The 12,382-nt window shown below is 43.2% G+C and overlaps 1 protein-coding gene across 2 annotated transcripts in view; it reads left to right on the top strand.

The window, feature by feature from the left end:
• The window catches only part of cdk18 (cyclin dependent kinase 18), a 37,804-nt gene that overhangs the window by 11,559 nt on the left and 13,863 nt on the right, over positions 1 to 12,382 (top strand). The window contains exons 1-2 of one of the 2 annotated variants that reach the window (XM_062546347.1): positions 5,783 to 5,858; positions 5,980 to 6,110. In XM_062546347.1, the coding sequence (XP_062402331.1) occupies positions 5,993 to 6,110 (118 nt within the window). In that variant the 5' untranslated portion in view covers positions 5,783 to 5,858; positions 5,980 to 5,992. Of the gene's footprint in view, positions 1 to 5,782; positions 5,859 to 5,979; positions 6,111 to 12,382 lie in introns of those variants that run through there. The other variant, XM_062546346.1, reaches the window with a different exon arrangement.

The raw sequence follows: 12,382 nt of genomic DNA on the forward strand, positions 1-12,382 counted from the left end.
ACAGTGGGGGATGTCACAGTGTGTGCCAGTGCTGGAGGATGACAGATGCACGTCGATGAGCCATCCGCTGATGAGCTAGTAGTGCTCGGGATGTGACATTGTCATGTATGTACTGTACTAAGGACGTGCTGTGCTGTGCTGTGCTCTGATGTGCTAAGCGGAGTGGTGAGTGTGGAGTATTCAAATGTATCAAACGGCGTTGAGCCATAGGAAGGAAGGAAGGAAGCTGTAGTTGTGACATACAGTAGGCTAGATGAGATAATGCACGTTTCAGCAGCACACACACTTAAGGATTTATAGATGCCAGTAGGTAGAAAGGTGCCATCACAGTACTGTGGAGTGTTGACAGTGCATTGTTTCACTGCTGCGCAGACAAGTAAAGTGGCAGCCAGTCTTATTCTTCATGATAACTTAATAACAAAGCAAGATGGTACTGAGGTCAAAGAATGTATTTGTTACACTGACGTAATAGTGTCATGACAGCCAGTTTTGTGAAATATCCTGTCACCTGACCTATCTAAGTGCTAGAATACAGTAGGTGTCTGACCTTGCACATCCAATTTTAACAACCATTACGTCAACATGTCATGAATAACAAGTTGTTTGTATCAAGTTGTCATGACAAAGACATCCTCTGGTAATGTCATCTGTATAATTTCAAGTTGTCTTAATAAGGACACTCCAAACAAAATGTTATGTCAAGTTGTCATTACAAAGACAGCCAAAACAGTGTCAACTTGTCATGACAAAAAACAAATGACACTTAATGACAGAAGTCATAAACGTTTATGACTTGTTTATAACGTTTATGACATGTTCATGACCTTTTCATGTCATAGTTATGACAGAGTCATGTCACTCTTATGTAGATACCTTTAAGTAAAGTGTTACCATGAGATTCGGACTGTTCTGTTCATTTCCTCCATGTGAATACACACATGCCCGTGGGGAATGAATGACATCCACTCGTTTCAATTTTATTAACATGCAATGTCCAGATGGTGCATAGTAAATTATCTAATTGGCTATTTGAGACTATGCTTCACTTGGAAGCCTAGGATTTACTGATTCCTATCTCGTGCACCAGCACTAATGTTGCTCTTCAGAGCACTTATGTGACTGCAAATATTGCCATAACAGACTAGTAGGGTTTTTTTTATAGATAATATTTATGCAAATTAAACTTAGCTGGTTGAACATGCTGTAGGCTTACTTCCTCTGTAAGGCAATATTTGAAGTATATAGCCTCTCATGAATTCTACCAAAGATGTTTGTATTGCCTACAGCTGGCTAATGAGCTTGAAGGTTGAATGAGTGCCACAGACTGGCTCACCCATCTATGGGAAATGTTTTGACTTGGCAACTCGCAGCATGGTCTTATCGTCTGCTCCACTCAAAACCAATTAGGACAGAAAAATTGATAAACAAGCCTTTGAAAAGTATAACAGCAGAATTTGTAAAGGCGTCACTGAATTTAGGTGGTGTACTGAAGTCTGGGGAGATGAAAGCAAACATTATTGCCTTATCAAGAAATGGAAGCAAGGTGCCCATGACATCACATTTGAGTTAGCAAGGATTGCAATGGAATGTAGCCTATTCATTGCATCCTGCACATACCAACATGGAACATATTGTGCATTGGTTGTGGTTCCCCCTTTACTGTAAAGCACTTTGATAAAGCACTATAGAAATGCAAGTTGTTCTTGTTTTTGTTCTTGTTGTTGATGATGTTGTTATATCAGACTGTCAGATATTTCAGTGTTTTTGTCTCCTTCCAATCACATACTAGCCTAGAAATCTAGACGCCCCTAGCGGCAGCAAATGTAATTTGGCTGGCGGGGCAGTCTAGGCACGATCCATAGAGCCAGGGAGCTGAGAACTCGAAAAACCAGCGGGCCAATCACAGCGTGTATAGAGTCGGTGGGTGGGCTTAACATAATGGTGACTGACATGCGACCAGAAGTTGCGACGGTAACGCATCCTGTTATTCGAAAACAAGAAGATGATTCGTTTAGCGTTATCCTATTGCGTGGAGAGGGAAGGTTACGCATCCTGCTACTTGAAAACAAGAAGATGATTCGTTTAGCGTTATCCTATTGCGGGGAGGGAATTTGAAAGACAACTGTTTATCCCACCCCTCCGATTGAGCCCTGTCTACGGTGAGTGTCCAGACCCTACATCTTGATGTGGGTCTGGCTCGTCAGGCTAATCACATACAGTAGGGCTTAACAGACATCAAAGATCCTTACCCAGTTGGTAAGCCACTAAGATCTATATCATATCACTAGCAACGCTGAATTGCAGTTGACATTGTCCCTGGCACATGTACATCAAAACCATTTAGATCTCCAAAGTTATTTTCCCTGCCAGTGCTACAGTAAGCTTTTCTCTCTCCCTGCCGTCCAACCACCCACCACCCCTCTCTGTGAGTCAACCCCACCACCATATGCCACTATCATCCCAATGTGCTGTGCGGCGAGTCCCTCTTATTAATAGATTTCCTGCCAATATAAATGTCATCGCACTCTCTCAGAGGGAGAGATCACCTACTGTCAGAGCCATCCTTGACTGTCTGTACTCACTGACTCATTCAGGCTTTTTTGTCGCCTCCAACACTGGTCCTCATCTCCACGCTTCTATTTCTGGCGGCACTTATGCTGCCTGTAATTGCTTTCGGGGCAGACAGATGCAAATGCCATGGGGAAGACAGCCAGAGTAGCACGCTGAAGAAATGACGGGGGCCGGGATGGTTCGCGCAAGACAGGGTTCGTCAGCAAGGTGTCCACCTTCGTACCTGTGTACTCTGTAAATGACCATCAAAAAGCTCAGTACGTGAGTCTTTGGTTTCTCTATATTCATATTTGTCTGAAAGTAGACCAGTATTGCTGGCAGTATGGCTGCATGGTCTCTTAGGAGCAAGTCGAAAAGTGTTGTGAATTATGTGCATTATGTGCAGCCACTTTAAGATTGGAAACTTTAGCACAGTTTGTGTATCCAGTGTCTCTGAGGTATAGTCCCCCTCTGCCTTACCCTGCCTTGTAATATCCTCTCATCTTCCTGCTGAGAGCTACTCCTACAGTACATGGTCTCTTTCTATCATGCCTGAATGTATTTCTGAACATCCTCAGCTGCGGTGCCTGCGTTTTGTATGTGTCATTCCACATTCCACGAGGTGAAATTCTTCTTCTTCGACGTATTGGAGGTGTTAGAAGTTAAAAAACCGAGGAGGAGCGCACACTTCGATGGCCACTTAGCTCTGTCGTTTACTGGAAGAAGAAAAGAAAAAAAGTAGCTTGTGCAACAGCTGTGTTGGAGCATCACGTATACTGTAGGAGAGGCTCCAGTGCTGCCATGCCGTCGTGCTGGGCTTCGTCTCAGGGGAGTGCTGCTGTATCTGTGGCTCGAGGAGGAGGCGGTGCGTGGTGCTTGGCTCCAGGTCAATACCGCTGAAAGGGCTACGGGGACAAATTGGCTCTGAAGGGGCACGCGCTGCCAAGAGCCTTTGAAAATTCAGACAGGTCTTTGCTCATGACAGGGAACAGATTAGCAAAAAGCGTGCTACACCACTGTGGCTTAAACGGGGCATTCACTCTGGCCTGCCTGCTAAGATATCTGTTATCTGCTCGAGTCAAATTCTTTGGAGCCTGTGGTGCATGTTGCAAAGGTACAGAGCACAAACTATTTTAACAGGAAACAGAGTGAAGTTATTTCCTTGTGACTGAAATGGTGACACATTGAGGGCACCTATTGGGCTTCATTAGATTGATCTTTAGTTCGCATTCATCACAGAAAGGAAGCCACAGGTTTGACACAGATTGGTAATAAAAGAGGCAATACTGCTGCAGCAGTAGTCTCATCCCTGGTGTTGGAGCAATTAGCGAAGCAGACAGCACCTTTCCCGCACAAACATTCAGCAGCAGCAGCAGCAGCAGGGAAGGCAGGGGAGGGGAGGGGAGGGGGATTCCTTAGCAACGACCCGATCTGCTCCTCAGCAACACGTTCCCCAAGAAGAGAGAGACGGAGTAAAAAAGAAAAGGACTGACAAAAGGAGATGGTGTGAATCATGTGGAAGTGAAAGCCTCATCAGGGCAGGGGTCTGAGTGTACATTCACAGACGTCTGAGAAACAGGTGTGTGTGTGCGTCTGTGTGTGTGTGTGTGTGTGTGTGTTGTATGTGTGTGCCAGTGTGTGTGTGTGTGTGTGTGTTGGGAGTGGTGGTATTAGCACTGTGGCCAGGCAAATGGATATTATTTTTGAGCATAGGGACGCCTCCATCCTTTAGTGACTGTATCTGATGCAATCATATGTCTTCACTACTTAATTAGTTATGACTGCATTAAGCTGATTACTATTTAATTGAGTTAATCCAAGGCAGTGATGATGACACTCCATGACATAGGAAACCACATTGAAGCAGGATTCATGTTGAATTACACTAACTGTAGGCCAAAAGACTTACTGTTATGCTCATAGTTTACAGATTAACCTAGTAACAGTTGTGGGCTAAATGTGAACATTGTGATCTTGATCATTTTTAAAGAGTTTCTTATAAATGAATGCTGCATTTTAATGACCACCATTGGTTTTGGTTTATGACTGTGCCTCTGTTTGTTTGCTTGTTCGTAACAAGAGCTGTGAAAAATGACTATAGCCTTTGACCTACTACAGTATCTCATAGGATCTCGGGTAACTTTATATGCCAGAGATGCCAGTGAAATGTATGTAAAACTGCACTGCTGTGATCTGTCATCACCAGTTAAGATGACCACCCCTGTTGATTCAGTTATACTTTGTGTTGTTTCTCGGTATGGCATCTTGCAAATAGAGGCAACACAATTATTTTGCTTAGAGTGATCGAAGAGTGCCAGGCAGGCACTACAAGTAAGCACACGCAGTAGTTCACTTGCTGTCTGCGTTGTGGTGGGGGACCAAGGTCCAGGGACCACATGCATACAGGTGCACTGCAGACCAACACATAGCATCAAAGGCGCAGGCACACACACACACACACACACACACACACTGACAAACACAGGCACCTTCTCTCTCTCTCTCTATCTCTCTCTCTCTCTTCCTCACACTGTACGGGTCTGGTTATAGATCCTCACAGTTTCCACAGGAAAGCAGAGATAAATCAGCTGGACATGAAGAGACAGTGCTGTCCCTCATTTATCACTCACGACGGGTTAACATTGTCAGTGTGTAAAACAACGGTTAGACACTGACTGATTAACCTAGGGAAGAACATTTAAGACCTGATTCTTACAAAGAGTTGCAGGAGTAGGATACAGAGAGAGAACATGGGAAATGTGCTTTATTTTCTTTGTATAACAGGTGGCATCACCATGCGGCGGTCATACCACCACTAGTTCTAGTTCACCTTCTTTTGTTGGAGACTTATTCATGCATGCCAGCCAGAGTCCATGAATCTAACAGTAAATCCACTGAGAAGTTCAGAACTGTAGGTTACTTAGTAACAAGAAAGTGACTTCAGGGACAGGGGCATGTTTGAGAACTCTCTCAGCCCTGTCAAAACACAGCGTTTACAGAGTGGATAGAATTCTCCCCTGTCCTTAGAAAAAGTAACATATTTTATTTGATACTCAGGGAAAAAAAATCTTTTGTTTGACTTGCAGAAGGTCTCTCATAAACCTCTTGAGCTCAAATTAGTCAAAACAGTCAAAATCCATAAAATTAATAAGTTTTTTTTGTTTTGTTTTTTGTGCTGTGTAGATACAGTGATGAAGGGTAAGCGTGTTGTGTCGCCCTCAAAGTTAATGTTCCTCTCAAGCCTGCTGAGAACATTTGTTTTTCCTTTTGTTAGAAAAACATCCACTGTGTGGGAAGACCAAAAAATAGTGAGCTGGGTTTGAGGATAAAAGCAGAAAAAAAAGATAACTAAAGATTTCTTGCTTGTTCTGCTTTCGTTTTGATGGTTAAAAGCTTCTTTTCTCCCTTTGTCTTTCGTCTTCCTCCCAGGATCGCCAGAGACATGAACAAAATGAAAAACTTCAAGCGGCGCTTCTCACTCTCCGTGCCCAGAACAGAGACAATCGAGGAGAACGAGTTCACCGAACAGATCAACCAGCTCAACATCCGTCACAGTGAAGGTAAGGCACCTTGCTGCGTTCATTAAAGGCTGCCTGAAAATGTCAGAATGTTGCAGTTGCTTCCCAGGTGCATAGATCAATAAAGAAATTGGCTTCATTAGTTTGTAAAGATATGGGCTTGTAAAGCTTGAATGTAACAAGAGAATAAATAATATGAATTATGTAACAGTAGTCACCATTTGGATTAGACAAGCTCCTTAAATACAAAAGTAATCTAAATCGTATGGTTTGGAAGCTTTGAGGTTTCAACAAGGACATTTTGAGTTGTCACCACTGTACTTAGAGACCCAAATACATTTTGGAGCTTTTGAGGACTCACACCATAAATAGACAGATTTAGGAAATAAACCGTCACTGGACGCAAGCAACCAATCAGCCTCACTGTTCAGCGCTGCTGGGGTAACACTGTGGTTCTCCAGGGGGAGGGTGCAGTTCAAAGTCCACGGCCTCTCCAAAATCATGCCACCTTCTCTGGCCATAAATCTACCACCCTCCTGACTGGGGATTACTCTCAGGAAATGGGCTTTGGCCAATTTGGTTCTTACCGTGTACAAAATAAAGCCACACAACTGGGGCCTAAATACCAAAAGTTTTGGTATTTTTTCCGGTGTGGCGTGTTGTCCTCGAGAGTCTCGTATGTGAGCGTTCTGTCTGGCGTGCTCTCACCAAAACAAGAGAAAAGCTGAGACGACGCTGAGACGTGGAGCATCTCGAGAGAGCCACTGTCCGTCTCCGCCTCAGGATGGGGCAGTGGGGAGCCGGGGCTGCGGAGCAACCATCTGTCCCTGTGTCCGTTCCCGTCCGCAGATGAGAACGGAACATTTGCTCTGGGAGCTCAGAGGCACCTCAGCTGTCTGTTTTCTTTTTCAGAGTCTGCCTCTGCATCGAATCTGTTGTGCCCAACTCTTTTTCCACTTCACGTAGCCAAGGGGGGCCCCTGATTGGTTTATCCTGCTGGCGCCTAGGCTAGTATATGCCCAGGAGACACATAGGCACAGATATGCAGACAGCTGGACCAGAAAACGGGAGGTCAGAGTAGACAGCACGCTGAGGGGGGCAGGAGGAGAAAGAGAAGAATAGGAATCACTATTATTGCCTTTCAACAAAGAACTACATGATGGGGGGCATCTAAAAATGTCCGCTCATGTGACTATACTATTTCAGTTCAAGCATCTGGTCTCCAAATGTAGTTAAGTCTGGTTTAATAGAGAGTCTCCCTCTTTGCAAGGCTAGTAGTGGAGCTTATTTTGAGTCTGTCTGGACAGCCAAATGCTAATATTCAGTCATGCAAAGCCTGCTCTTAATCAACGCGCTCACACGAAACTATCACATGCCATTTAAAGTGCCGACTACGTATGTAAAAATAGCATGGATTGGTTGCCAAGCACTGATGCACAGAATATGTGCACAGGTTTAGAGTAATGTCCCCAGTTCCAGAAGCGCAGTAGAATACAGAATCATTTCCATGGAAAGATTCCTTAGTGGCCTCTTGTAAGTATTGAATTATACACAGTAGGCTTTGTCATGTCAGAGTTATACTGTAGCATTCTGTGTGTTAGTGTAAAACTGAGAGTGGAATATACTGCTATTACAAATGCTGGATATCCTTGTTTCAGTCAAGTGTAACAATACAACAATACTAAGCCTGCAGGGCCACATGATATAATGTATTGACGGGAAACACCATGCTACATTGGTACGCTGTCTAATATGTTGATGATGTGTCATTGTTAAAACAAGTCTAGTACACCCAGGGTCCTAATTTGAATGATGGGCAAAGCACAACATATTTAGTTTAAATGTTATTTAAAAACTATACAACATCAAATATAACACCAAGAGTAAGACCTTAACCACAATCATTGATGAGTGAGTGTTCCCACATGGCATATGACAGCTATAGTTCATACACCAGGACTATACTTGTTCTCAGACTTTGCTCTTTTCCCCACCATGGTATATAAATCACATGCTCAAAAACAACCATCTTACCAGTATGTGACATGGAGTTAATGAATAGCCTCCTACTAGGGACTTGATGCCATAGGATGTTTCCGACGCTGAACTAAAACAATTGGTTTGAGTTCAACAGCGCATTTTGCCGACAGTGCAGGCACGCTGTGACCAGAGTGAAGTCAGACACTCAAAGTGGGTGCACAGAGCGAGTCATGGCGAAGTTAATTAATAAAAGAGATAGATAGATAGATAGATCGGAATTTAACACGGGTTGCATGTGATTACTTTATTCAATTTCACTTCACCAGAGATATCACCCATTTCAGAGCCCCCACCTTGAGGTAGCTTCCTGCTATATTGTCGCCAAACTCGGGCCCAGAGAGGAATTGTGTTTATTGATAACCTGAAGACCACTCTCATCTATACTCTTCTTGGGGTGCTATGTAGAACCATGCAGTCTTTAAAGAACCCTTAGGGGTTCCTTTGATGAACTCTTCAAAATGGTTTAAAGGAAAATACAGGCGTGCCATATACAGTATGAAGCATGCAATAGAACCATTTGGGAGATTACAAACAAAGATATATTATATTATATTATATTATATTACATATTACAGTCAATAATGACAAATATTAGGCGGAGCAGTGGTAGCATCACCACCTAATTCTTCACTGGGTTTGAATTCTGAAACCAACCCTTGTGAGTCAGTGTGGCTTAGGATAAATGGGTCTGCTCATTACTTGTCATTTTAGTTAAGTATTTATTATGTTATTTATTTATCTAGGTCAGTAGGCAAATTGGAGTGACTAAGAAACGACTTAGATGGACTAGATCGATTCAGACGATGACTGGTTCAGGCGTGACTGGCTCAAGTGAAACTGAGCTAGGCAGTAGGCACGCTACACTTGATGAGTGGTACACTGTGTAGGTATATATTTAGCTGCTACAGCCTCCACCTCTAATCACCAGCTTGGAGTGTTTAACTATACCTCAGAAATCAATTACAGAGCACAGCGCATTATCCTCTTACAGAGCCCTGTGTAGGATCACACTATCTGACAAATTATTTCTCACAAGGCTTGGAGAATCCATTTTTTTTAATTCACTTTATTTCACAAGATTGAATGTAATGGAAGATTTATATCAGGTTATACAAGGTGACAATATCACATCAATTTACAGCCTCTGCAAATGCATGAAATGTAAGTAGATGAAGCCTATGGGAGATCAGAGGAGGTATTTGTTTGATAAGCCTCGACCCACAGGGAGAATTGAAGTGATAAAGTGTAGCACCTGCTGGGCGACAGATGGCAGACAAATCAGCACCATTCACCTGCTGAGGCCAGAGCTCAGGCTGATTAGCAATCGTACTTATCTGAAGAGATCATAGAAATATATATATGCATACACACATACGCTTACACGCACACACGCTTACACGCACGCACGCACGCACGCACGCACGCACGCACGCACACACACACACACACACACACACACACACACACACACACACACACACACACACATTTGATTATTTTATTTGGAATGACCAATACTGATTAAGACAACACAGCATACAAATAATGACAAAGAGCCTGTTATGTCTCACTAGACAATACAAACATTATGCTAACAGTCACAACCACATGAATAGATAAATAAATAAATAAATAGGCTATGTATGTTAAGGATAGAGGTGGCATCGCCTTCTCCAAACATGCAGACACACACACACACACACACACACACACACATTCAAAGAGAGAGAGAGAGAGATTTAACAGTAGATAATTAAACACTACAAAGCAAAGATATCCACAAATATAACCATTTCAAACTAAAACGTGCAGACCATGGAAGCTCACAGCCCATAATGCAGACCACTACTTCATATTTTAAAAACTACTAATCATTGGCCAGCTATTCAATTTAATTCTACCTTACACCATGTACTGTACCTCTAAAAACCTCTAAAGGATTAGTTGAACCGCACAAAGACTCTTTGTTGTTTTCAGATGGCTATTTTTGCTGGATCCAATATAAAATTCAAACAAGGCACACACAAACTCAAACAGCTTCCCCATTCATTTTGAAAAAAAAAAATATGATCAATCCTTCAAAAGGAACATGACGGTTTAAGGGGGCCATGTCTGTTTGTATGGCCTTGTAAACGAGCAACCATTGCAAGTCGGCCATACATTTCTCAAACTAGAAAAGCACTCAGAGAGCACAAACCTCAAACCACAAACCAAAATGTAATCGTTTCTTCCTTGGGTCATTTCAGACCTTCCCTGATTTTCATCGAAATCCATCCAAAACCTTTTGTGTTATCTTGCGAACAAAGAAACAAACACAGAAACAGACAGACAAACAAACAAACAAACAAACAAACAAACAAACAAACCCTGATGAAAACATAACCTCCTTGGCGGAGGTAATAAGGGGCTTGTACAACACCTCCAAGAAGCTATAAATCCTGCCCTAGACACTTCTGGCCACCCCTCAGTGCAGTCTGATAACTGACTTGCATGCTACAGTATTATGTAAAACATCTATTTGTTAAGGGCCTTGCCTCCCTCTTCACAGTGGAGAGCATGACCCACTAGCACTTCTGTCCACATCCTGCTGTGATATCACAGTACTTCAGTGCTGGTCTCATCTCCCATCCCATCTGTGACTAGGTCTTTATCGAGGATCCACGTATTCCAGTAAGAGTCATAAAACAGAGTCTCTCCAATGATCCATGCAACATGGATCTCTCAACCGAGAGACAGAAAGACAGACTGATATTCATTTTTGACTTGTTTTGTCGTGGACTGATGAAGGCTCTAAGCCTCTGATGAAGAGGTAACCCTTTCAACTTTTAGAATTGAAGTCTTTTAACTTAAGCTTGAAGCTCATGTTGTCACCCATGACACATTATTCACCCATTCAAAAAGTTTTCAGTCTTTCAGCGCAATATGTTCCCCCTCCCAACCAGCTCCAATGGCTTAATCTTGATGGCCCAAGCCATCAGGGTGCATTCAACAAGTGCAGTCATCGATATCACATCTCACACAGCTCAGTGGCTTTTATAGCCCCCTGCATGTTACGACAGTGTGTGTGTGTGTGTGTGTGTGTGTGTGTGTGTGTGTGTGTGTGTGTGTGTGTGTGTGTGTGTGTGTGTGTGTGTTTGTGTGTGTTTGTGTGTGTGTGTGTGTGTGTGTGTGTGTGTGTGTGTGTGTGTGTGTGTGGAGCAATTACTTGCACACACACTTTTAGAGCCTGAGCCTCTCTCTAGGGACACATAACATCGACCTCATGTGGCCCATTTATTGGATTGTCCTTTTCTGCTCTAGCTGGTTGTGAGACAGTCGAAGCTACATTATAAGTGTGTGTGTGTGTGTGTATGTGTGTGTGTGTGTGTGTCTGTTTGTCTGTGTGCATCTGTGTTTGTCTGTGTCTGTGTTGGTGTCTGTATGTAGTGAATAGGATTACAGTCATAGCATTTCAGAAAAAAGGATATGTAAGACACCACACCTTTTTTTCCATCTGTTAATCCGTGATGTTTTTTATGTCTCAAATCTTCTACTTTATAAAAGGTGCAACATTGTATCACAGAGATTCAGTACTGTATCCTTTTCAGGTACAACAAACTGAGAGGAAAAATGTTTGGTACCTGGTGGTTTAATCCTTCATTATCCCTCTGTACCATTTTTTTCTGAGAGTGTCGAGCGATCACATGAGCCAGAGACGGAGAGAAAAACAGACGTAAAGCATGGGATGAAGGTAGAGAAAAGAAGAGAAGAGAAGATGGAGGCGGGAGATTCGCCTGCGCTGACCCCAATTAATGTGTGTTCGATGAAAGTCCTTACGCTTGCCGCTGTGATATTTAAATGATGACGGGGATTTTGTTCTTTGTATGTGTAAATGAAGGAGAGGGAGGCCTCCCAGCAACGCACCCCCTCTCTCCGTCCGTCCGTCCGTCTGTCTGTCCGTCCATCCGTCCAGCGTTCAGTCCGTGCCTCCCCTCTGAAACATCATATAAGCCGGCACAGAGGATCATCTCCTTTTCTGACAGCCTTATACGGTTGTCAAGCTAACGAGAAGTAGAATAAGGTTTTACCTTAATAAGCCTGTCTTTCTCTCCCTCTCCCTCTCCCTCCCCCGCTTTTTCTCTTTTATGGAGCACGGCCTAAGATTACCTCTGGATGGGGTTGTGTAGACTAGACAAGATTGTCTGCGTGGTTTCAAGTTTGAATATTCCACTCCAATCACTCCAACCTGTGAGTGGGTGGGTGGATGAGTGGATGAATAAATTAAGGAGTGTGTG

The sequence above is a fragment of the Sardina pilchardus genome, chromosome 9 (assembly GCF_963854185.1).
Source record: "Sardina pilchardus chromosome 9, fSarPil1.1, whole genome shotgun sequence".
In the NCBI taxonomy this organism is placed as follows: Eukaryota; Metazoa; Chordata; class Actinopteri; order Clupeiformes; family Clupeidae; genus Sardina; species Sardina pilchardus.